The sequence below is a fragment of the Falco peregrinus genome, chromosome 2, assembly GCF_023634155.1.
Source record: "Falco peregrinus isolate bFalPer1 chromosome 2, bFalPer1.pri, whole genome shotgun sequence".
NCBI classification, from domain to species: Eukaryota; Metazoa; Chordata; class Aves; order Falconiformes; family Falconidae; genus Falco; species Falco peregrinus.
Genome location: NC_073722.1, coordinates 73,760,977 through 73,788,351, shown reverse-complemented (window position 1 = coordinate 73,788,351; position 27,375 = coordinate 73,760,977). Strand labels below are relative to the sequence as shown.

Here is a 27,375-nt window from a genome sequence, read left to right as displayed (position 1 = left end):
AACTGCTTTACCCTGTTGACCTTGGGACCTAGTTCTCTTCAGCAACGCATGAGCAATAAGGATCTTGGTTCCTTCTGCCAAATTAAAACTCTTGCTTCTCCTTCTTCCCCACAGGAGGAGAGGTTCCATACACAACCCTGGCAACCCGACTGATGATGGGAGCTTGGTGGCTTTTTGCTTTGATTGTCATCTCCTCCTACACAGCAAACCTAGCAGCTTTCCTCACCATCACACGCATTGAGAACTCCATCCAGTAAGTTGATTTAGAATAAAAAGAGGGAAAGGGGGGTGAACATACATATACGTAAAGAAGGGTATGAATGTTATACTTAAATGTGAGAAAAGGAAGAAATTTTTATCACCCTGAGAAGTAGTTTGGAAGCTAAAAAAATAACAATATACCATAGACTGCCAGCCTCCCTGGAGACACTTTGTCTTTAGGATCAGGACTGTGGGCCTCTGGCAGATACTATTCTGTGGCATATATACATACACATATGTATGCACACATACATATTTTGAAAGAAGCAATTGAGTTTGAGATAGGCAGTATATCGGTATTTGAAATGAAAAAGTAAAAATTTTTGTGTGTTTCAGACTGTGCTCTCCATTCAAATTCATCCCACACTTGTGCTCTGACACTTTGATCAGGAGGAGCACAATGTTCTTCTTTGTATGCAGAGCTCAAAGCTGAATTCACATTTTCTTGCCAAGACCAAAATGTGTTAATAGCAACAATAAAAATTCATTTACTAGTCATCTTTGCTCCTGCTCCCAGGTGCTCTCTTACTACATTAACAGATACATTGTTCTCTTTTTTTGTCTATTGGTTCTTTTACTTCATGCCTCCCTAACATAAACGTCCTTCTCTTTCTCTATTCCTTTTACAGTGAACTGTTTTTCTGTCACACCTTCCAGTCCTTTTTTCCAGATTCTCTCATGTCTCCATGCCACAGGAACATTTCTAGGTCTCCTACCCTCTCTCTCCACCCTTTTGTTCTCTGGTCTCCTATCCTTCAGCAAGACGAATGCTGAGTTATCCTTGCTCCCTCTGCTTCACTGACCTCTCCCACCCCCAAAATTCTTCCCTTTGGGTCACAGCAGACACTAGAATATACAGTGAAGCATTAGCTATCCAAGCACTTCAAGGAGCAGCTGGCCATTTTTCCATAGCAGGTTTTTAGTCTTGAGGCTACAAGTCCATGAAAGTATGCGAGAGTAACAAAGCTAGCCTTTCCCAAAAATGTTTCTTTGCAGAAATAATAATGTAACTATAAAGAAGAAAGGCATGTTCTGCTGTATTTCTTCCTCCAGAAAGGTAAAATTCTGACGTTCAACTCAGACTCAATGCCGACCTTAGGGAAAATTCAGTTTTCTCACTCCAGTTGTTGATTCAAGTCCCTGTCTTCTGAGTATCATTATCTAAGGTCTTGCAGCCTCTAGTTCAGCTGCTTTCCAAATCTCTGAGACAGTGAACCACTAGTGTGGCTCAGGGGGCAGGGGGAGCTTTGCACTCCTGTGAATTCATAGGTTGGGTTCAAGCATCACTACATGCCAACCAATCACCATGGCCTCTCTAAGGCACTTTTCCTTTAGGTAAGGATTTTCTGCATATTAAAACCAATCCAGGCCATAGCAGCACATAGACAAAGAAACATCTACAATAGCAGCCAAATTTTATTTGTGATTGGAAGCCGAAGCTCAGACTCAAGAGGAGAAAGAGCCCCTCACTTTGAATGCATGGTTATCTCTTAACTCTCCCCATGAGGAGCATCCTCTTACACTTCATAAACCCTTTCTCTTTCTCCCTGCTCCTTGGGTGTTGGGGGGTGGAGAGGGGAAATTGGTTTCCTGTGGTCCAAATTACCCAAGCATTATCAGTCCTTATTCATTCCCATGTGGGAATGGAGTATCTATGGTTGTTATCCTTCCTTTCTGGGGTAACAACCTCAACACTTTCATCTATTTGAAGGCTAAGCACTCTAAGACAGAGATACATAAACCAGACTAAAATCACATGAGCAAATAATTCCCCTGGTACAATTGTATTACCAGTTAAATCAGGTTACCATTTTCTTTCAAGATCTGAACAACAGACTTTGAGACCATAATGTGCAGCAGGTATTTTGACACAACGCAACTGTTAACTCTGTAGTCTCAATTTTAATCCCTTCATCATTCATGACAGGTGTAAAATGATATTCTGTGTCAATGTTTGTCAACATTGATCTTGACGTTTTGAGGGAGATTGATTAATTTATTTTTTTTAAGTTTAAAAAGCTTTACATTTGACTAATGAGCATGAAGAAACAGCATGGGAATTTGTACTTGCAAAATAAATAATAATGATACATTCATTCATTCAGTTTGTCCTTACAAATATGAAATATGCCCCTGCATCCTGCTTTGAAATTATGTCCCTTCTAGTTTTGAAGTAGTCCAGAAAAATGTTCAAATTACTGTGACAAATGTCTGAGTTTTCTCATCATGTGTAAAAAAGAACAAAATATAGCCAAACTATAATTTAATACATCTTCAGCTTTTTCTTGCAGTTTATTATGATGTCACTAGAAAATCCTCAGTGGAATTCTGAGGTTATTATGTACAGTTGAGACTACATTGGCCTTTGTGCTGTATTATTTATGGGCAAAGTCACTGAAAATGTTTTATTCAGTAGAAAATGTTGCAGCTGTAAAGCTCCTGGAATGAAAGAACGGAGACATTTTTCAATAGTGCTTGCAGCTCAGAAATAGAGTAATTAGAAGTGTTAAGTATCCATTAGGGAATGAAGTTATCCTAACTATGGTGGGAGTGTAAAACTTCAGTTTACAAAATTGCCAAAATTGGAACTCAAATCAGCAAGTAAGAGAGAGGCTGTTTGTTTACCATGCTGAATTACTGCAAAGTGGGAAACATGAATAAGCAATAAAGAAAAAAAACTGATGCTCTTTTTTTTTTTTTCTTTTTTTTTCTTTTTTTTTTTTTTTAACAAATCAATTTGTACCTTGGGGAGGTTTGAAGGCCAGAATGGGAATGAGTTTAAGTATTTAAAGAAAATGAACCAGATTCTGCTTGTAGTGCTACCCAGCCACTTCAGAGAAGTCAGAAAAATAAAAGAAATTGAAGTTTGGGGGTTTGCACAGATGTAACAAGTAGTTAATAAGTTTTCATTTCCGCTTTCTAGCTAGTGTCAGATATTACAGCGTGTTGTTGAAGGCATGGTCCTTGTGATATCTTTTGCAAAAGATAGGAGGATTCAAGCAGCCCACAGCGCATTTCATTTCCATGAAACATTTTCATAGTTACTGTATTTCAGTTTTTGGATGTGTAGATAGTGCTCAGAGCTCTTGCAGCTTCCTTTTGTTAGCTGGTCTGAAGGTTCAGCCACTCTTCCTAGTTAGTGCCTCATGGTATCCGGAAGCCTATTTTCAGAAGAAAAGCATATAAAATTTTGTTAGGTAATGCACTAGGGAGGATAGTTAAATGTTTCCTTTCCTAGAGAGTCTTGAAGTAGATCTTTGCTGTGTAACCTCACTTGAAGTTGATGGCATTTGTTCTTCAGTCCACTGATTAATTTGGATCAAATTGTTACAATTTTTAAATGACATAAGAAGAATAAGAGTGGGCATTAATCTTCTTTTCCTGAAAAACAGCTACTCTTGCTACCTTTGGGAGCTTAGCTTTTCATCTTCTGGCAACACGCCAATATCAGGAGTAGAGGCACAAAAGTCATAAAGTAGTTCCTAGATGTATTTTTTGTTCATACTTGACCCACATAGCAGATGACATTTAAATCAAGTCAGCATTTTGAATGCCAAAACATCATGGCAGCAAAGCATAGTTTCTATGTTCCTTAAATCTTTAGACCGCTGTCTCAAATGCAACATAAGCGAATAATAATTAAGAGTGGCTTTTCTTGGTAAATGCCAAATAAACTTGGAGGTCTTGAGCTATTTGTCATAGGTGCTGGTGCTGTGAATTTCATCACTGAACCAGTATTGTCGTTACCATGTTTTATGGTTCCTTTAGGACAGAATTAGTCCACTGGCAGAGGCTGATTTTGCTCAGACTACTGCACGGCTGGGTAATGGGAGGGTGTCACCACATTCTCATGGGCACTGAAATTTTGTGGGAAAGTTGAGGGAGTGGGATGAGCAGCAGGGAAGTAAAAGAATTTGTCATTTGAAAGGCCGGTGTTAGCTGGTTTCAAGTTTCAATCTAATGTTCAAGTTTAAATCTAATGCACTTCTAAAAGCATGGAAGCCTGATTAAGACTTTAGATTGTACACGTTATGGAGGAGCGTCTGCCTCTCGTGTTTTCCGTCAAATAAGAAGTTCACATTATGTTCTCCATGTCATAAGTAATATGTCCTATGGGATAGGCAAGACCTCTGCCTCCAAACAATGGGGGCATAGTGGTAAAGCATGCCTTGTGTCATCCTTGTTTTGTTTAGTCATTCTTTTCACAACATTTTTCCTACACCATGATTCACTTGAAGCTAAGATGTCCCCAAGGCTTTAAACAGCTCAAAACAACTGCCTACAAGTTTTTCTGCCAGGGGGGTTACACCAGAACGCAGTGATTGGAGTAGGAATTCTTTACGCTGAAAAACAGAATGTTCTTTAACCTTACCTCTAACGTTCTGGTTCACACAGATCTTCAAACTGGCTAGCAAGCAGTCACTGCCAACAGTCAAATCTTGGTCTAGTCTGCCCTTTCAGTAAGCCTATGAATTAACACTTAATGTCCGGGGGGTGTGTGTGTGTGTGTGTGTGTGTGAAGAAAAACATTGGAAACCTTTATCTGAATTAGTCATAAATAAAGACTTCAGTGTAAGCCATGACATCAGTCGTTTTCTCCTAAAATCTAGTGACTACTTCTTGCAGACAGTTCTGTGCAACAGTCAATCCTAACAAAACAACTAGCCTTCAGTATCACTTTATGGAGATGACCTTTTTTTTTCTACCTTTTCTGTGTACTTTTTAAACACTTTTGGCTGACATACACAAACAACATACTACCAATTCTAAGTCTAGGATTTTAATTTATAGAAGTGGGTATACTTTGGGGAAAGAAATATATGCAGAACCTAATATGTTGGGATTTTTTTTTTCAAGGTGAAAGCAGAGATAATTTCTTACATTACAATGCAACTCATTTGTACTAAGCCAGAAAATGAAAGTGACCTGACAACTGCTGCCCGACTAAGGTGCAGAATACTAAACAAAATCAACAAATGCGGAAAAATACATATGTCTTTTAATAACTCATCCTCAAATGACTCAATTCATCCTCAGAATAGCCCTATATTGTAGTTAATTTGTATGGGAATATTACCCCAGTAATTGCAATGAGAAAAAAACTTACCATAAGGACCACATTTTTCTCTGCAACGTTTCATGAGTGATAACCAAAATCAAGCTAAACTGTGACCTGACTGCATGGTCATTTCCCTGGAAGTAGAATTTGTCTATATACAAGCTCAGTTAAAGGTTTTTTATTTTATATTCTTTTTTTTTTAACTATATCGTCTTTTTTTATTTTTAAACATTTTTTATCATTCATTACCTTATTGCTTCAAAATTAGAAATTCAAAGAGATAAATTTTTTTAAAATGTGGGATTATAATTCCCTTACTCATCTTAGATGTATGCTTTGATCTGCAAGTAGTTCAATTGAGATCAGGAAAACTATTGCAAAATTAAATGCTCATCCAGCACGGATAACAGTATCAGAATTTGGGCATCAAAGGTTACCCTGCAGCAATTAATCAGCTTGAAAAATACTTTTTCCTTATTTTGTGATCTGGTGTGGCAGCTATGTGGTGAGACTGGGTGACATAGTGAGGCTGGGAATTTCTGTCTCCACTAAATATATTTGTCTGGACAGTGAATGAGTTGTTTAATCCAGGAATAAATGTACATTGAACAATGTGTAACCTGCAAACCAGGCTGGAGGCAAAGCAGTTATTAAAGTTCTTTCTTCTAGAAAGGAACCTCAATGGTTTAATAATTGTATTAATTTTATTAAGGTTTGTCATTTCTCTTTATTTTGCTGTGCCATAGCTACTAGGTTGTGAATGTCATACCAGTAGTCTGCAGGGTAGTGGGTTATAAAAACAGCTTCTGCAAGAAATCATATATATTGTGATCCCTTTTAACATGTTTGTGTGAGGCAATGAAGTCACTGATGTGATAGGTCTTTTTCATTCTTGCATCTTGCCTATGCAGCAGCATATATATATGCACATGTACACTTCCAGCTTTGGGTCAGGTGAACCAAAACTTAGAGTTTGCTGCTGACAACAGCATTTAGAGCATCCAAAGAGTTTATGTGCATATTTGTCTTGCTCTTGTCTTCTTGACATCATTTTATCAGCACAGAGAAGCACCTGCAACTGTGAAAAGATGCAGAGCAGCGCAGCTGAGAGGCATCCTGTGTTTTAGGAGAGAACACCAAACAGTAAAGGACTGCAAACTGTAGTTAGTCCCAGACCTGACAGCTACAACATGCCTTCCTGAAGGCACTGGCATAATTCTCCTCCTTGTTATTTCCCTGCTGGTGATGCCTTCGTGTGTGATGGCACTCTTGCTTGCTTCTCAGGCTGTTTGTATTATGGTTTGCATACCTGATTGTAGTACGCTTCTGGACTAACAGCTTGTGTCTTGTGTTGGTGTGTCTTTCTGAAAGTAGCATGGTTGCTTTTATAGCCACAAGATATACAGAGGAGCTGTTTTTCTTTTATGCTGTTTCTAACTGTACTGTTATGTAGCAGCAGCTACACATATCATTCTTATACCAGTTAGCGATAATTTTCAGAAAAATGTTTTGTTGCTTCTTATATTAGAAATTATATGGCTTACATTACTTGTAATGATTGCAATTTCACTAGGTGTTGTCACTAGAAATTAGAGACTCAGTAAATACTTTTTGTATACTTTTCTAGCAGCAGGCATAACAACACAACATTTACAGGACATTACAATATGTATCCTGTAATAGTTTATTGCACTTCTGAGCACTGCCAGGAAATACAGAAGTGTATTTACAGCACCAGCAGTAACACAAATGGATGAATATAGTATGTTTCTATTTATCTAGTGCTTTTCATCAGTGATGCTTTTGACAGATAGACTGTCAATGTAATAGTCATACACCTACTTCTACACAACATTTTGCCTAATGGTGAAGCAGAGAGAAATGCTCACCAAGGCCCACCACTGTTTACCAGGGTGCCTTTCTGCAAAGCTGCACCCCAGCCTGGGCTGTTGTAGGGCGTTACTCCTCCCCAGGTGGAAGGCTTTGCATTTGTCTTTACTGAATTTCAGCCCATTTTTCCAGCCTTTCTAGGTCTATCTGAATAGCAGCCTGTCCTTGAGCAATCATCTGGTCCCCCAATGTCACGTCACCTGCCAACTTGACAAGATAGTGCTTACTCACTTCCTCTGGGTTATTGGTGAGACACATCCCAGGTTAGACCTCTCTGGTATCTGTTACCAGCCTGCAGGTGAGCTACCCTGTGATCTTGACTATCCAATCAGAAAATATCCATCTGGTTTCCCACGCAGGCAGACCTCATTTGGGTACAAGAATGTGGGAGACAGTATTGAAAGCCTTGTAGTTAAAGTAAACTACATCCATTTCTTCAGTCCTGTCCATAAACCAAGTCGTTTTACTGTAGGAGGCAACCAGATTGGTCAGGCATGACTTACCTTTGGTATATCAATGTTGACTGCTCCCAACCAACTTCTTCTCCTTCATGTGCTCATAAATGTGCTCTGAAAGGACTCACTCCATGATGTTGGATGACCAGCTTTAATTCCATGAATCATTTTATTTTATGTTTTTTGAGTATAGTCTGGACATTTCCTTTCTCCAGTGGTCAGGGAATTCTCCAATGCCCTTATCTTTCAAAAATCGAAGCAAGCCACCTTGCAAGGACATTGGACATCTCTCTCTGCACAGCCTTCCTTTGATGCAGCCTGCCAGGCCTCATGGGATTCTGTGGGTCTAGTGTTGTCAATCACTCCCTGCCTTGTCTGGCTGGGATTTACCTGACCACCTACTGCTGGTTGTTCATTGCCTCTTTGAACCCTGCCTCTAGTCACAGAGACCTGGGAGACCTTGTTGGGGAAAAGTGAGGCAAAGAAGGCATTGAGAACCCCAGCCTTAGCTGTGTGTGCTGTTCCCCTAAACAGGTCCACACTTGCCTTGTTCAGCCTTTTAGTTCTGCAAAAGCTGTTCTTGCTACCCTTGAAGTCCCTCAAGAGCATTCACTTTAGCTGAGGACTGGCTTTCCTAATGCTATTCAGAGTTGTCAGGAAGTGTTTTAAATTCATCCTTTGTAGCCTGTCCATATTCCACCTTCTTTATATTGTCTGATGAGATGAAGGCCTTTTTGAAATTCACGGTGGGGGTGTTGTAATTTCAAAGTGTAATAGATGATTGAAATGCTTTCCCTGGAGAAACCTACCTGGTGGCTATATCTAAACTTCAGGACTGATCTTTAAAATTGTATCAATCCTTATTTCAGTTTGTTTATTAAACCTAAGCATAACATCTTAGTAGTTTACTTTCATATTCACCTGATTACGACTAGAGCCTTTAAAAAATATTTACTGCTTCCCTTTCACACACTGGCCATAATGAGGTTTCACATTTTTGCTAACAGTTCATCCATTTCATATTTAATCTTTCAGAACTTATAGGTTTCTACCTGTACTTGATAATTTTATTCCTTCTTTTTTTTTATAATTTTTGATTATAAATTAGCTGCAGTACTTATTCTCCTGATATCTGAGTCTACTAGGGTCTCAGATTTTTCGTCCTAGAAAAGGGCATGTCTCAGTCCTCTAGTAGAAGACCGATATACTTGGTTTCAGAAAAAGCTTTATTTAGCAGCTCACCTTTGATGATCCCATATGTGTACTGGTTCTTTGCAAGTTCCCTGCTGCTTATGTTCTTGAAGAGGAATGCCATCTTGTTGGAGATAGAGGAGAGGATTGTGGGGGTTTTAATACCATTAGTTATCTACTCTTCAAAATTAAATTTATCCCTTCTATATATTTGCTGTATGTTATCTGCTTAGAATATAGGTCTTGTTCAATATTATTCTAAGCCCATATGTCTGAATTTCAAAGGATTTCTTTTTGACTTAACTAACCTCTAAACCCTTGCCACTGAGCTCTATTGATTTCTTCTTTTCCTGCTTTCTGTTGTGTTCAGAGGCATACATATCCTTTGAGGTCTGATTACTGTTTTCTTCAGTGCCATCCCTGGAACACCTAAGAATTCAATTTTTTTTGCCCCCTGTAGGGCCATTTTCACTAGCTTCTATATTTACATGTTTCAGAAACACAACTTGGAATTTGCTTGCATTTTCTGTGGCTGCGATGAGCTTTTACTGTTTGCTATTGCCTGCTTTAAAACAGCATTCAGCTCCTTGATTTGTCCTTAGGTGTCATCCACTAGATTTTTGCAGTTTATACAAAGTTAATTTGCACCAGGAAAGCTGTAATGGGTTTTAGGCAGTAAACATATTGCAGTAGTTATTTTGAAACTTCAATGAATGCCATTAAAGAACCAAAAGTATGGGACAGCAATTCTATAGGACAGAAAAATAAAGGCCAAGATGTAAGGAGACTTTAAAGGTTCCAATATACCTTTTTAAGTCCAAAGTAGGGCTGACAAAACCATATTTGAGTTGCTTTAGAAACTTCTAAAATGGTTATTTTTTTTCTTGCATATAGGGAATAGATAAGACTAGATAATATGTAAAGTAGAACAAATTTATTGGACTAAATAGCTTGAACTGTGATGAAAAGGCATTTCATGAAACCACAACAGAAATCTTCCTATTGCTGAAAATAGTGTAGGATGTGGTTGGTGTGATGGGTACACCGTTCAGTGCAGGAATGCCACCAGAAAGCTGCTCTTCACTGAGTAACCCAGCAGCACGTAGAAGTACTCAGCCCAGATCCTTTGGGCTAGATTTGGTGAGTTCTGGTGCTACCTCTTCTGCTCCCCAGCAGCAGGGTGTGTGGTGGCACCGTACTCTCATAGGCAGTTACCCAGCTTCTGTTGAACTTGCTCCATACGGCTGGAGGAACTGCAATGCCCCCTTTTCTCCTTTGCCCCCTCTCAAAGGAGCTCACCATTTGATAGGATCCTCTTACTCCTTCCATTGTTCCCTTTTCATCCAGTTTCATATTTTCCACTCCTTTCATTTTGTATTCCTCCTTCTGTCTTAAACCATAAAAAGAGTTTTTCAGTCTCACTTTGTCTTTTAAGGAAAAAAAAAAAAAAAAAAGGAGGAGAAAAAAAAAGCCACCCAGCAACAAAAGAAACTGGCTTGACAGCCATCCTCCTATGTGTTGCCCTTTTACTTGCCTGCAGCTTCTTCCTCTTGAAAATGTGGCTTCAAGTCTCCTGTGTCTCTTTTCTTCACCAACAATTAAGGTCTCTCCAGGATCTCTCAAGGCAGACGGATATTCCTTATGGCACTGTCTTGGACTCTGCAGTCTATGAGCACGTCCGAGTGAAAGGGATGAACCCTTTTGAGAGAGACAGCATGTATGCCCAAATGTGGCGGATGATTAACAGAAGTAATGGCTCAGAGAACAACGTCTTGGAGTCGACCGCAGGCATTCAGAAGGTACTGGTATGACTTACTTTTTGTTTCCCGTTGGAGATGCTCAGCTGTAACACCACATTTGCTTAGTTGTTGCTTTTAACTATAAGGGATGCAATTGCACCCAAATAATGATCACTCCTGGTACCAATTTCTGCAAGCCCCTTGCGTTGGCACAGAGAATGGGGACTTCTCAGCTACATACCTTGTTTTCAACATTTTAAAATGTTTGCTCCAAGAGGGTTTTATAGGTATGAAAGATGACTGCATTTGTCAGGATGCAAAATGGGAATAGGATCACTGGACTTATAACCCCAGAATATGTAGCAATGTGCTGTACGAGACATTAATTAACTTATTTGTGCACACTCCTGACACTGAAAATCTTGGCTTTCAGTTGTAGGTCTGAATCATGTATTTTTAAGAGAAGCAGGCAGAAAAAGATGATCTGGCTTTAAAGAAGAGTCTTAGAGCCACCTTCTGTAGTGGGTTTAAAAGTGGCAAAATACTTTGAGAGCAGGAGTCAATTTTTGTAGGCACATTTGTGAAAGCCATAGTTCCCTCCCAATTTTTTGGTTGACAGCTACATCTTTTATAAGAACACTAGTCCATGAAAGGGTTCAGTATGAGAGTGAATACGAGTTAATGAGTGACTGTATATAAACCTTTTCCCTACTACCATATTTTCATGTTCAGACTTTTAAATCAAACCTGAGAAATACCATATTTTTTAGATTTTATTTTAAAATTCAAAATGTGAACACTGATGAGAGCAAATATCCAGGAAGTTGTGTGTTCACTTGTTTTAAGCTTGGTTTATACACTTCTGAAAATCCAGACAAAGTGCCTTTTGTGTCCACTGAAATCCATTTGCCAGGAAAACCTGTATTTTCTGCTGTTTTGACACTGGATACAAACATGTAAGAGAAAAGAATATGTTAAAAAGAATTATGAAATCACTGGTGATCTCTTGATAATAAAAGAACCACAAAATAACAGAGATTCTTTGGAGTTTTGACAATCACTAATCTACCCTCTGTATAACTGAGATCATATTTTCTCCTCTGAAGAACTAAACAGCATGAAAGAAGAGGCAAGAGAGGCCCTGGGGAGCTGCATTTTTGAAACCCCTTTAGATAAAGTCATAAGCTGAAAAAGCAAAGAAAAAAAGACACACTGAAGATTTATTTGCTACAGGAAATTGCTTTTTTTGAGAAAATATATTTTAGTTTAGTTTGTAAGGGACTGATAAAACTGGGGTTTGCCTTTTGTATAAAAGAACCTGCCCTCCTCCTGGTTTGCCTTCCCAAGTTATAGTAAGAGTTTCAGAGGAATCAAAAACCAGAGTGTGTCAAACACAGCTGTGTTAACTAATGGTCTTTAGCTGAAAAAAGCAACCAGCGTATCATGCTGGCAGGTAATTCCAGATTAGTGTCTTTGATTTCTCATTCATGGAAACATGGCAGTTGCCATCCTAAAACCTACAAAACCAGAAATATTTGAGATCTTTAATTTCCCATGCCTCTACTTCCCAGGAATAAGCACTTGCAAATGATATTGAAAAAGCAAGTTGTAGCATGGGATAAAGCCAACCACCCTCCAGTTTTAAAATATCACGGGGCTTAGGCCCAATTCTGATGAATATACACATCCACCTATATGTGTATGTTCATCAGAATTGGGCCTAAGCCAGTTCTCCCAGTTCCTCCACTTCTTTCACCTTATGGGAAGAAATGACATAGAAAAAGATTATTTGTCAGATGCTGTTCACACAGAAGCTTTTGGGAGATTTTATTTGGCTTGCTCAGGAAGAAAGCTGGATGAAGAATGTGATGTTAAGAGCTAGTCTTAAGCAAGGAAAGTTAATATTGGAAAAGGTAGCTGATAAGAGGCAGAGATTATGATCTCTATAACATACTTCAAAAAAATGAAAACATTTCAGAGGAAAGAATTCATGAGTTCCCTCAGGCTATTTTTATACTTCATGATGTTCTTCAGGGTCTTGAATGAATTTAACTGGCGACATCAGAGCTATTAACCAGATTATAACCTTAGTCAAGCTAAGCCAACAGGTCTCCCTCTGTGCTTCATTTTGTTTCTACCATTAATCAGCACTTAAAGCATGACTGAACAGCAGTTCATCCAAGCTCTCCAAGGCCATTGCCTTGGCACACATTCCTGGAGTGCCAAGTGAGGGCTGAGACTTAACAAGTGCTTCCAAATGGGTACAGGGAAAGGAATTTCCACCAGGCTGCCTAGTGACCATGAAGAGACTGTGGTAGAAGCGACCACCATGGGAGAGATGTGTGCAGGAAGGATGTTATGGATGTGGTGGGCATGCTTTTCTTTAACAACACTCCCTGCTGCACCCTTTCTGAGGTTAAATGGGGTTTGCGAGTAGCCATCACAGAAAAGGCTTTGCCAAACATTTTTGTTATATCTTGAAAGTACTTCAGTTTTGTCTTGATTTTATTCTGCAAATTACAGTAGAGTTGGAATTCTTATTTTGAGGAAAGTAGCAGTTTAATACTAATGTATATATAAACAGGGGGAAAGAGGGGGGGATCGACCTCTGATTTACTCATTGCATCATTCCACTTAGCAGGACTGCATGCTTCCCGTACCAGTGACTTTATGGGGAATGGCGCCTGTGTGAGTGAAAATACAATACAACCAAATGACAATGATTGCGTAGTCCCATTTTGCATCAGGCAATCCACTGTGACCTGCTTTTCCTGGCAGGAGAGCAGTGCAGGCAAGAGAAATAAGATGGGAAGATCGTGCCATTGTAAGTTTTCAGGTTTAGTTATTTATTGGTCCTGTTCTCATAAATCAGGTGCATACATATCACTGTGTGTGCTTCTATTCCATCCATAGTGAAAAGCTATATATACACCATCAGGTCTAGATAGAGAGCAGCTGGGTAGATTCACCCTGAAGCGAGAGCGGAGTTTTAAACACCTCAAACAGGAGACAGCCTGAAAAGCTCAAGCACTTTAGATATATTCTGCCACTTACGCTCTCTTCCTCCCTCAAAAGATAGCAAAAAGCAGTTGAAGATCTGAGCTGAAGATAGGAAAGCATTCAGTTGTCTTCCTGCTCTGTCAAATCAAAATGGATGAGGAGGTAGCTGCATTCCTATATATGCTTGGATTATTCTGGAGAATATTCACTTTTATCTTATTTTTTCTTTGTTATTCCTAAGTGTTTTGTGCATCTCAAATTGATTTTCCTTTTTTGCATAGGTTATGAAATATGCATCTCATTCTGTTAAAGGAATCTCTATTTTTTGCAGAAGTTATTTATTCGGAGAGGATTTACAGAGGCCTAAGTCATGCCTGCTTAAACATTCATTGAGGACTCCAAGAAAAATCATTTAGGCTTACACATATCATATTACATACCTCTTTATGTCTTCTTAAAAAGCACATTACCCTGCTTAATCCTTTACAAGCACCACAGGCTTTCCTGTCCTTGGAACTATTCCCATTTAAATATAATGAAGCACTTCCATTGTGCCCCTGTCTGCACTTTCTTCCCTAGAGTATAATAGTGCCTAATGCCCTATCCTACCCACCTTGTTCCTCTGAACATGACACCATAGCCTACAGCGTCTGCATTTTTCTCAGCAGTACAAAGTGGAAAATTCCTTTCCCGCGCTGCATAGGCAGAATCCAAATGCATTTGAAACCTCTGTCTATTTAACTCTTATCTGTAAAATATTTAGCTGGTAGGAAACTTGCGAATGACTGTCAGGTGAAATAATGCCTCTGGATGGTGCGTTAAAAGAAACTCCTCTTAGGCTCTAACAATATTTCCTCCAGCTTGCACACAATATTAAAAGGAATTGGGTCTTGAGATTTTTATTTTCTTGTGACCCTACTTGCATTGCCAGTGGAAACATGCTAGCAGCTGCTGAGACCGTTTCTTTTCCCTGGACAACGTGGGTGGCACTTTTACCTTCCTGAGAATACTTAATAGTAATAATATTGTTTAAACTACCTATGGATTGGTCATAACAATGCTTTGCTAAGGTGATTTGTCTGGGGAAGAAGGGGGTAATAATGATTTGCGATTCTGTGCTAGAATAAATTGTTAGTAAGTGGACATGGTTATTCTTAATTTGTTTTCAGCAGTAGCAACAGCATGAAGATTTCTACTGATGGGCCAAAAAAACTCCTGAATTAACTAATTATCTTGATTTACTCACAAATTTGCCGTTGGAATTGCTGTTCTGGTGGCAGATACACTGATCTGCCAGATAGACAAAAAGATCTAGTTAATATATGCAAGTCCATACATCTTTGTTGTGAACATTTCTGACCATGGAGTTGGCCAATAAAAAGGCACTGAAAACAAGACATAACAAGACAGACTTTTTTGATATTGGATCTGTACTGTGATTCAGCAGTTAGACAGTAGCTAAGAAATGGATAGGAAGCAAAAAAGGCAAGCACATATAAAAATGCTTGGACTGTACTCCAGTTGCCCGTATACCTCAATTCACTACAAGGAGAACAGCTACACTATGCAGCCGTTGGTTAGCAAACTAATTATCAACCAGACACTGGTTCCCTGGTTCCCCTCTGCTTCTGGAGGTGATGCTTCTTGGGCAGAGGAGATGTTCTGTTGTTGTTCTACAAGTAATAAGGTTCAGGAATACCCTTAACACCTTGACGTGTTCAGACCCAAAGCTGAAGATGCAATTTATCTATTTTGCAATTGCAGTCTCCTGTACAGTCCATGACTTGGAGCTGACAGGTGCCTGGGGGTACGAAATAGTTCTGCTGTCTTTAGTTTGTATTATCATGGATGGTCTGGCTACTTATTTTTCCCCTATAATCCTGTGTGTCTTTGCTTCCATATCTAGGGCTTAAACAAACTTGCAGCAGTGCAAAAATGTAGAGTCCTGTCCAGAAAGCACTACAAACACGGTGCGGTGTTATTTTCAGGCATTATCAAAAGGCTAATAGTTATCTGGATTAGCTTAGGGAGTCAGTGTGTTTTGGATGTCTAATAACTGATCTGTAACAGTTAACAGAGTGTGAAGAAGATTCTATGCATGGCTTTAAACCTGAAATGCAAAACTGTTTTCCTGCTGCCTCATTTTCCTAGAATTCAAGGTAGGCTGAACAAAATGCTTGCTCTCTCTCACAAATGCTCTTACACATATACTAAAATTTTATATAACTTTGACTTTCTTAAGTTTTCACAGGTTTTATCTTGAGTAGAACACCTGTAAAAGTTATTTTCTGCAGAGTTTCATTTTATTCAAATGAAAATGTAAGTCCAAATTTGAGTTAGCCTACATATCAAGAAGTGGATCTACATGGACATGTGCTCATCCAACAACTAAGCAAGCCTACTACCAACTACTGCCATATTCCTTTTGTCTCCAAAGTTTCCTGAAAATTTTATCTGAGTTCAACTTCTCCTGTTTCATCTTAGGTGCTCCCAAATGTGCTTTCCCCCTTTTGCTCTCACTGAAATGCCATCCAAGTTGCTCATGACTACTGTTCAAAGGTCAGCCTGCATATGCCTGCCAGTCACTTTAACAGCCTCAGATGTCGCTGACTGATGTCCTGCTGTGGTGCCATGCTACTCTACCTTTCATGACTGTCTTTGCTTGCTCTCTTATCTCTATTATCTTAGAGAATTTTCCAGATCTGTTCTCCAGTTTTTGTGGGTCATCCTACATCTAAGACCATAGTCTTTTCTATCTGTAGCTCATCCCAGAGTATTCTCAAGTCCAAACAAATTCAGCTAGTGGCTCCAGGGAGACAACTTGCAGTTCTGTCTCTCTTACACTGAACTGAGCTCCTTTTATCTGAAATAAAATTTGTGTATATTCCTCTACTGTCCTTTCATGTCTGACCACTAACTTGGTTCCACAGGAAACCTACAGTAGCTGACTTAATCATCTTAATTTTCTTCCCTGTGACTTTCTGTTGCTTAAGCTTCTGTGTCTGTTTAAGTTTTGCCAGTTGACCTTCCATAGCATGTCTGTGATTTACCCATACAACCCTCAGTCCATCGCTTCATTAGTTTTCAGTGTTATTTTCTGGGACCTTTATAAAACACTCTTTCTGCATTCAGTTCAATTGAAAATGCTCCTGGGGAAAAAAAAAATTAAAAGAGGAAAAAAAAACAAACAAACCAGTTGTCTCGAGTTTCAAGGCCCTTCATGGTCAATTCTAACTCTCCCAGTAGCTTTCTCATTTCTGAATTGGAAATCATTCGTGTGAGCTTCCAGCACAACTCCTTTTTTGAGCAAGCATCTTTATGCTTTCTCCAAGGACTCTTCCATAAGGTATAAAGTTTTCCCTCAAGACAGTAGTCTTGCCTTTTCTTCAAACTCCTTAACACTCTCCTTTGTTACTACACTAACAAAAACCTTGACAACTAGGTCTCTGGTGTACTACAATCACTACCCATTAACTGAGCAGCACTATTTTATTGTTTTTTTGCTCTTTCCCTTCTTTTAGCTTATTTTATAACTGCCAAATAAGAGGGACAGAGGGACTTACACTACAGTCATCTAAATACCATCATTCATGTGATGTGGGTGAAACCAAAGAACACTGTATCCCAAAATGAACTAAGTTAATGAACATGGCCATTATCAGACAAAGTATTTCTCAGAAAACAGCTTCTCTGTGCCTGACCTTTCAGCCTTCATCCTCAAAGGGCAGCTACAGCTTATATTTCAAAAGATGAGCATGGGAGCTAAAGTTCATAACAGTCTGACACAATACAAAAAGATGGGGTGGGGGGGAATATTTTATTGAGCAATCAGTCCTTATTATCTCTCATTTTCTCAAGCTTCAGTGGTGCCAGGTACACACTTCTCTTGAATTGTCTCATTGATTAACATAATTGCATTAATCTCAGAGGCAGTTTTCTAATCCTAAAGTTTTTTGCTAGTTTTCAGAGGTTTGTTTGCCTAAAGCTTGGTTATTTAGGGATCCCCTTACAGATATATCCCTTCTTCTGTTCAAAGGTGATTCTTTTTTAAAAATTTGCTTCACTTAGATCCTTAAACTGTCATGGCTACAACTGTACTCCCATCACGTGTAACTTTAGATGCCTAATTTATGTGCCCAGGTTTCTTCCCCTGCTATCGTAGACAATTTCCTTTCCTAGAGAGTGGTTGGGAATGCCTAAGCTGGGAATCTATTTTTCTTGGTAGCCTATTTTGTACAGTACCTATCAAAATAAGATCATATTCTGTGACTACAAATGCCAATAAAAATAAGAAATGGCAAAATATACCCTGAGGAACTAATTTTTCTTGAATCCTGTAGAACTGCATTCTGCAGAGAGCTGAATCCAGGTGTTTCAGATGGAGAAACGATGGCTGATAGCCCTTTGAGGAGTGATCATCATCCTGGTGGCCAAATACAAAGTGAAGTGCTTCACACTTTAGCCTGTTTCTAACCCTGTAGTCATCTTTTTACATGGCAAAACAGTCCGGAGAGGAAAACTGATTCCTTTGTCAGTGGAGATTTTACTTGGAGTTTCTTTTGTGTAGAAGTGGACTATTCGGGATGCATCCCTGTCCTGATGGGAGACCAACTCTGTGGAACTACGCAGGTAATTGCCACCGTAAGGCAAACTGTTCATTGCCAGGTATTTGATCTAAAACAATCTTTACATACATGCAAAAAGTAGAATTAAAGTTGTGTTAAACAGCACTCAATCTCTAACTGTTGAGATAACAAATAGGAGCTTTCCTTCTTTTTTTTTTTTTTCTTTTTTTAAATCTCCGGAGAGTTTTTGGTATTTTTGATAGGTGGGGAGGGTAGGACCACAACACCACACACTCTGACAGCAAGTGTAGCTAGACCACAACATGCAGACTAACTGCTCATGGCTACCTGTATGATGAGTTTGCAGCTGGCAATGCTTAGTTTATCTCCCTTATATGTGCCTTTTTCTGGCAGCCTGCAACTTTGGAAATTGCTGCCAGAGTAGTAGGTATCCCCACTTGTTTTGATGGCCATATCACATCTGAATACCATAATCCCAAGCTTTATATATGAGATTTAAAACTTCTGAATAAGTAAGCAGCATGCGCGCTGCTTTCGTTTGCACTGGCAAGGGATAAATTGTAGAAATTCTGAGCTCCCTCCTGAAGCTGGGATTTTTAGGGCATGGGAAATTTTGGAAGGGAGCAGGGAGTAAGAAAACTGACAATTAGGAAATAATTTAAGAAAAAGAGTGCATTTGCAGTCAGTGATAATAAAAGCTGAGCATGAGTATGTCAGGATAATGCTCAAAGGACATTTTTGCTGGCATTATTTGTTGCTGAAGTTTTCTCAGCTATCAACACTCAGTATTAGGGAGGCACCTGCTAGAAAGGGTAACATAAACAGAAAAGGATGCTGAGCCCACCCCTACAAACAAGTAGCTTAATTTGTGCATATTTGGGTCTAACAGAGCAATGCTATTGCTATTGTCATATTCCATAAAAAAATGTTTCTGAGTAATTACTATGTGAAGAGCACATTTATTATGCATTAGTGCTGGAGAGGTTTGAAAGAGAAACAGCTCTCATGAGTGCTGTTAGAAACCATCCAATAAGTAAAATACAGGCCCTAGTAAAGACTGCAAAACAGATGTCTTTATGGATATATTTGCACCAAGACAGAAGTTCTGCTGCATGTTTCTCTCTCTGCTCCCCATGTAACAAGTGCAACTAAGAAAAGTCTTCAAGTGATAGTAGTAAGCAACTCTCTTCTGAAAGGTATGGAGGCACCCATTTGCTGACCTGACGTGCTCGCTAGAGAGGTGTGCTTCTTGTCGGGGGCTCGTAGCAGGAATGTCACTGAGAGACTATCAAGCCTCATACAGTCCACTGACTATTTTGTTTTGCATGAGCATCAGAGATATAGCCAGGAGCAACCTGAGGAGTATCAAGAAGGATTGCAGAGCCCTGGGAGTGGGAGTAAGGGACTCTGGAGTGCAGGTAGTTTTTTCATCAATTCTTCCAGTCAAAGGGGAGAGGTTTGAAAGGACCTCTCAAATCTGACAAATCAACAAATGGTTGCGGGACTCATGCCACAGCCAGGGGTTCAGCTTCTTAGACCATGGGACTCGCTTTGAGAAACCTGGTCTGCTGGGGGCTGATGGGGTCCATCTGACAGAGAAGGGGAAGAGCATCTTTGGTCAAAGGCTTGCCAAGCTGGTGAAGAGGTGTTTAAACTAAAATTGCCTGGGAAGGGAAACCTCAATCCATCCCACTGGTACCAGTTTGATGCCAGTGCCAGCAAGAGATGTCCTGAGCCTGGAAAGAGATTACAGATCAGCGGGAGAACACCTGAATAGCAACACAAAGGAATTCCAGCACTCCAGCCAGTAAGTGAGCTTCATTGGGGCCCAACAATTGCCTCTGTGCAAATGCATGTAGCATGGGGAGTAAACAAGAGGAGTTAGAGACATGCGCATATATTGTAGCCTGCAGGGCTGTGGTCTGATTGTCATCACAGAGACATGGTGGGATGGCTCCCATGACTGAAGAGTTGGAATGGAAGGATACAGGCTCTTTAGGAAGGACAGGCAGCAGAGATGAGCAGGGGGTGTCACTTTCTATGTCAGTGATGAGCTGAAGTGCCTGAAGCTCTACCTGGGAATGGATGAGGAACCAACTGAGAGCTTATGGGTCAGGATTAAGGGGAGGGCAGGGACAGGTGACATTGTAGCGGAGGTCTGCTACAGGCTGCCTGACCAGAAAGACTGAGTGAGGCTGTCTATAGACAGATAGGAGCAGCCTCATGTGCCTGGTCCTCATGGCATAACTCAACCACACCAGTATCTGTTGAAGAGACAACACAGCAGGGCATAAGCAATCCAGGAGGTTTCTGGAATGTTGACATTAACTTCCTTCTCCAAGTGCTAGAGGAGCCAACGAGGAGAGGTGCTATGCTGGACCTTGTTCTCACCAGCAAGGAAAGGGCTGGTGGGGAATGTGAGGCTCAAGGCCAGCCTTGCCCACAGTGACCATGAAATGGTGGAATTTGAGATCCTTAGGGCAGCAAGGAGGGTGCACAGGAAGCTCGCTCCCTTAGTCTTCAGGAGAGCAGACTTTGGCCTCTTCAGGGATCTGCTTGGTTGAGTACCATGGGATAAAGCCTTGGAAGGAAGCGGGGCCCAGAAAAGCTGGTTAATATTCAAGGACCACCTCCTCCAAGCTTAGGTTTGATGTGTCCCAACAAAGACAAAGTTGGGCAAAAAAAACAGGAGGCCTGCATGGATGAACAAGCTCCTGGACGTACTCAGACAGAAAAAGGAAGCCTACAAGGGGTGGAAGCAAGGACAACAGGTAGCCTGGGAAGAATACAGAGAAACTGTCCAAGCAGCCAGGGATCAGGTCAGGAGAATTAAATCTGGCCAGCAACAAAAAAAGCTTCTATATGTACATCAGTGATAAAAGGAGGACTGGAAAATGTGGGCTCTCTCTGGAGACCTGGTTACCCGGGACATGGAGAAGGCTGAGGTGCTCAATGACTTTTTTGCCTTGGTCTTCAGCAAGTACTACAACCACACCACCCCAGTCACAGAAGGTAAAGGCAGGGACTGGGAGAATGAAGAACTACCTGCTATAGGAGAAGATCAGGTTCAAGACCATGTAAAAAACCTGAAGGTGCACAACTCCATGGACCTGATAAGATGCATCTATGCATCTTGAGGGAACTGATGGATGAAGCTGTGAAGCCACCACCCATCATACTTGAGAAGTCATGGCAGTCCGGTGAAGTTCCCTCTGACTGGAAAAGGGGAAATATAAACCCCATTATTTAAAAGGGTAAAAAGGAAAACCCAGGAAACTACCAGCCAGCCAGTCTCGCCCTGGTGCCCGGCAAGGTCAAGGAGCAGATCCTCCTGGAATCTATGCTAAGGCACATGGAAAATAAGGAAATGGTTGGTGACAGCCAACATGGATTCACTAAGGGTAAATCATGCCTGACAAATCTGATGGCCTTCTACGATGGGGCTATAGCATTGGTGGATGGGGCAAGAGCAACTGACATCATTTACCTGGACTTGTGCAAAGTTTTTGACACTGTCCCACACAATATCCTTATCATTGGGGCCTCTAACATGAGAAGGACATGGTCCTGTTGGAACAAGTCCAGAGGAGGGCCATGGAGATGATGCTGTTATCTGGAGATGAGAGCACCTCTCCTGTGAAGACAGGCTGAAAGAGTTGGGGTTGTTCAGCCTGGAGAAGAGCAGGCTCCAAGGAGACCTTATTGCAGCCTTCCAGTAACTAAAGGGGGTCTGCAAGAAAGCTGGAGAGGGACTTTTAACAAGGGCCTGTAGCAATAGTGCAAGGAGGAACAGCTTTAAACTGAAAGAGGGTAGAGATTAGGAAGAAATTCTTCGTTATGACAGTGGCAAGGCACTGGAACAGGTGGCCCAGAGAAGCTGTGGATGCCCCATCTCTGGAAATGTTCAAGGCCAGGCTGGATGGGGCTTTGAGCAACCTGGTCTAGTGGAAGGTGTCCCTGCCCACGGCAGGGGGTTTGGAACTAAACAATCTTTAAGATCCCTTCCAACCCAAAGCGTTCTATGAGTTTATGAATTAAAATCACAACACAATGATGAAGATCTCCATCCTGTTTATCAGCTGTAGAGGCCAGGAAGGGTTTGGGAGAGGAAGATTCTTTGGGGCAGAAAGGTACTGAGGGGGCAGTTTTGTAGGGTGTCAGTTGTCATTTGGGCACTGCTGTTAGAGTGACATTAGTCCTGGCATGGCATCTGACAGTGAAAGCATGTTGAACATATATAATGAAAAAGTGGTACAGGGAAACTTTTGCTCAATAATAAATTTTTTCTACTTTTCCCAACCCATAAATCTACTTCTAATGCAGTTGCTATAATTGTATATACTACCTTCCTAGGCTTTTCCATCGGTATTGTCGGGGGGGGGGGGGGGGGGGGGGGCGGGAAAGTATGACCAACAGCTTTAAATGACCAAAAAACATAGAGGGATGAGCAAGCTGTGCTGGAATGCTAGCAAAACATTGAACCTCCCCTTGTGTGTCAGTAGCTTGTGGAAGGGTATACCTTGCTTTGAATTTTTGAGTAGCATGTACATTATCTCAGGTTTTATTACTGCAGAGTGACTTTGAGCTCAGCACTCGCTGCTCTGCTCTGTTAGCACCTGGTGTCCTCAGAAACTGGGTGTGCTGCTTGCATATCATTCCCCTTTGGGAAGTAGTCATTTATTTTGATTTAGCAGGAATTGGAATGAATATGACACAGTATGTCCTGTTACACTTTAGGCCTCTGAAGTTGCTCTTTATTAAACAAGAGACTCCTGATGGAACTTACAAACCCCTATGAATATGCTTTCCTAGTCTGGTCACATGAGATGTGGGCCATTTATGAGCAACCTGTGGGGAAGCAAAGCTTGGGATGAGTAAAATGTCCTCTTTGAAGAATTTTTTGTTACTTCTTTGGGTTGCTTCTTGCAGCCATTTTCCTATGGGAGAGTGATGAAAAGATCTGAATTTGTGTAGTTTAACAAAGACACATTTTCTTTTGTGCTCAAATGTAGTTTCATATCCCTTTTTCAAAACCATCAGTGGAAAAAGCCTGTAAAAAATTGCTGCCTCAGGGAGAAATAGAAATTTGGATTATGTCTCCTCCTTTGTTGTTTCCTCCTATCCTTCCCCTGCTTTATTTAACTCACTCATGCAAAGGCAATAGTAAAGCCACAGCTTCCTTGCCAAACCCTCTCTGTGGCTCATGTCCCTTTCCATAGCAGAGACATGTGCCTGTGCTCTGACTCCTCATTCTGGATTCTCGTTATCCTAAGAAAAACTCTATAAAGTGCCTGACAGAGAAGAGTAGTTTGGCACTTGGAGCCAAACTTGTTTGGCTACAGGGGACATGAAAAATATTAGGTATCTGTTATTCTGGTCCTGTTTGCTCTTATTTCTCCATTTTATCTCCATTTAACTTAGTGCTTTTCCTGCGGAGGTTCTGTAACTTTTCCAGGTCCATGAAGATGAATAACACCACCGTACCGAGACTACACAAACTCCTGCACAGCTCCAGCCACCTCAGCTCATTCTTTTCCTTCTGAATTCTCTCTTCATTTTGTTCTCTCCCTCTTATTGTTTCATTTTCCTGCTTTTTGACCCTCTGTCCCTTCTGTCTGGTTACCAGCTATCCCAACTTTTCTCCCAGCTCTCTGAGCCCTTCTTCTTTCGACCCTTCTCCTCTCTATGCAGTCATGCATCCCCTTTGCTATCTCCATCGGCTTACATTGTCTCACTTTACCTGTGCAATGAACTCTGCGACTTTCAATTTGCAATCAAATAAAGCTTTCCAAAACTCTGACTGTCACTTTGAAGCCCGCTTGCAGGCTCACAGTGTGGTGGGCTGCACTGGGGACATACCATGCACAGATCAGGGAAATGCAGGCTCTGTCTAATGATCAATAGATGGAGACAGGAGAGCACTCTCTTGCTTCAGGCACAGAACTTGGTAATGTATTCACTTTCTTGCTTAAATGTTTCCAGCTATCATTTTTTGTGTATTAGCATATTTTAATAATACCCAAATACATTGTGATGCATCAACAAATGCAAATGATGGGATTGAATGTAAGGTTGTTTAAAGGATATATGTGACAGGAAAAAGATGTGAATAGACGTAATGAGAAAGGGATGTGTAAAAATGTGCTGTGTATTCCAGCTCTAAAGCATGGCTTGGACTGTGAGGCTGCAAGTCTGAATTGGTGAGAGGTACAAAAGTCAACAGAAGATCTTGGTTTGTGTTTTTGGAGCTGCTATACAAATCATTCATAAGACAGTTTGACAGATTTGTAAATTTTCTCTTAAATAACTTGTTACTAAACAAAGTGAAAGTCTATTCCAGAGACCAGCAAATGCAATTGCGGTGAGTAGTAGATCTGTAGCAAGTTGCTACTGTAAGACATGTAATAGTCCCTCATGAAATCATTCAGGAGTTTTTAATTCTAACACTCTTACAGCCATAAGTAATAGGAGAGCAAAAGTGGATAGCTCAAGGAGAGCCTGCAGCTGCTGTGATAGAATTATTTTTAGACTATCATCCTTAAATAATATAATCAAGATATTAATAATCATATTGGTAGGCAGTGAATTGCTAGGGAAGTCGTAAGAATGGTGTAAGAAAATTAAATTTTAAACTAAAAAACAATGGCAGAATACTTAGGAAAATCAACCTTTCTAGTCTCTAATATATATAAGTATCAAGTATCTAAGTATCAGAAGCTTTAATTAAAGCAGATGATTGCCCTTAAAGCCATCCTAGTCTCAGAACAGGAGGGAGGAGAAAGTCCAGTGTCATTTAAGGTACAGAAGAGGAAGCCAAAATTTTACCTACATATCTCCAAAATGGTGTTTATGTTTACAAACTCCAGGTCTGTGCTTCTAAACACCTATATGCATATAAATGCAAGCACAGGTCGTAAAGCCAGAGAGATCTCTGAGGTCTGATCTTAAAACATCTGGTCTGAAAGACTAGATATTGAGCAAACTTTTGCTGCCTGCTGCTTTTTGATGTTGTCCTCAGTCATCTGATTATACATAGTGGGAAACGTTCTAGTAAAACTGCATGTTATTGGAATACAGCAATTTATTGAACACCAAGTGTTTGTAAAAAAAATATGTTTATGTTGTGTTTAAGGAGGTAGAGAGGATGAAGAGGACCAGTTTGAAGCACCAGATCCGGTTGTTCAAATTTGGATAGTTGTTACAGAATATTTGGTGTCCTGCTCAAGAGGATGCCAGAGAATATGATTAACTTTTGTGGGCTTAAACCATACTCATGCCAACAAAATCCTGAGGTTGGGATGTAAGGGGTTATTTCTTTAAAGGACAATTACAGTAAGCAGAAAGTCTCCAGTGTGAAGGCTGTCAGGCTGCACTAAGGTCTGGTGCCAGGACACGCTCAGGGGCTCTTGTGGCCACTTTGCTCTCCAGCCTTACTCACTTGCCTCCTCTGGAGTAATGTAAAATGAAGACACACCTCTTTAACTCCCACTGAATATTTCAGGGGGGGTCAAATCTCATTCAGCCAGAAGTTTCACCCAGCTTTCTTCCTCACATCTACGTAGGGCTCTGAAATCTAAGAGAGAAGTGTTTTAAACTAAAATGGGACTCTGCATGCGCGTCGTGCCTGTGCATACGATCTGTGGACAGCTCCTGGGATGGACCAGGGGGTAGCGCAGCAGGGCATTATTTAGGCTCTCCCTCATAACATTGCCCCTCTGAGCTCATTTGCTGATGTGCAGAGGAGCTTTTCTAAACATTATCCAAACAGTATTTTCAGTTTCTGCAGGTTTTGCGTGTTTATAGTCACCAATGTGGCAGTCCCAGCTGAGCAGAGGATCAGATAGATGTAGAAAAATAGTTTTCTCTCTCCTGTTACTCAAACCAGCAAGGTTAGCATGTGTCAGTGGTGTACTTGCATAGGCAGCAGCAAATAAAAATGATAAAAGACCTTTCATTCTCTGGCATTGGGCTGATACCTTTCATATGCAACAAAATCCTTAAAGCACCAAAAAAAATAATGTGGGGGGTTTTTTTCTGTACCATATATTATGATGCCTCCTGCTACTGTCTTTTTCTGACCTGATTCAAGCAACTGAGAACATGTTTTCTGAGTGTTTTTCTTGGAAAGCAATGTAGATGGAGTGAACTTTCCAGGCATCAGGTTAAAAATATAGAAGTAACTGCCTAGCATTGAAGGAGGTATGCCAGGTAGGTAAGCTGGCTTTCTTAGTGTGTCAAACAAAAGTAAAGCTAAAATTCATCTGTTAAATACACGGAATCTTTCCTTAGGCTGAAAAGTAATGATGACTGTGGGGTTTCCACCATTTTGTTCTCTTTAGTTCAACTGCCAGCAAGCAGTTTATGTCTCTTTGTATTTGAATTAGGTGGCAGAGTTGTCCGGTTTTAAAATGTGACTACAACAAATCAGTTTCTTTTTAATAGCCAAGCTATGGGAGGAGAGGATTAAAGTGCCACGTAGAGTATTTTAAGAAGTATTTTAACCAGGCTGTAATCACATTTCATTCTTCAATCAGTTTGCATAAAATAACTGATCTAGATAGACTGCACAACTCCCTCTCCGGGATTGCAGTGGCAGGAGAGGGTTGTTTACCATTCCCAGCTCTAAAGCTTTCCCACTGCACAGGGGCTGATTGGTGTTTATGGCTGTTTGCAGAATGGCTAGTTAATCAAACAAAACAGACCCCATTCCCTGCTGAATATAACATAGGGAGGGATATAAATACCAGGGACTGTATCAAGATGGGTGGAAAATACAATGCATATGTAATGAAAAAAACAGTAGATAAGCAGCTGTATTATACAAGTCTGTAAGTACCAAGGGGTTCTGGCCATAACATCAGTCAAAGAGAGGAAGCTTGTTTTGTTTTATCCCTCTCACCTCGGGATGGGATTTCCTTGTAATACTGTCATGGTTTAACCCCAGCTGGCAACTAAGCACCACACAGCTGCTTGCTCACTCCCCCCCAGGCTCCAGCCCCCACCCCCGGTGGGATAGGGGGGAGAATTGGAAGGATAAAAATGAGAAAACTTGTGGGTTGAGATAAAGGCAATTTAATAGGTAAAGCAAAAGCCACGCACGCAAGCAAAGCAACACAAGGCATTCATTCCTCACTCCCCATGGGCAGGCAGGTGTTCAGCCATCCCCAGGAAGGCAGGGCTCCATCACGTGTAAT

The 27,375-nt window shown here is 40.6% G+C and overlaps 1 protein-coding gene across 1 annotated transcript in view; it reads left to right on the top strand.

Moving 5' to 3' along the window:
* The window catches only part of GRID2 (glutamate ionotropic receptor delta type subunit 2), a 730,229-nt gene that overhangs the window by 616,256 nt on the left and 86,598 nt on the right, over window positions 1-27,375 (top strand). Inside the window, exons 12-13 of the mRNA XM_005232525.3 lie at window positions 115-253; window positions 10,460-10,655. Coding sequence (XP_005232582.2) covers window positions 115-253; window positions 10,460-10,655 — 335 coding nt within the window. The remainder of the gene's footprint in view (window positions 1-114; window positions 254-10,459; window positions 10,656-27,375) is intronic.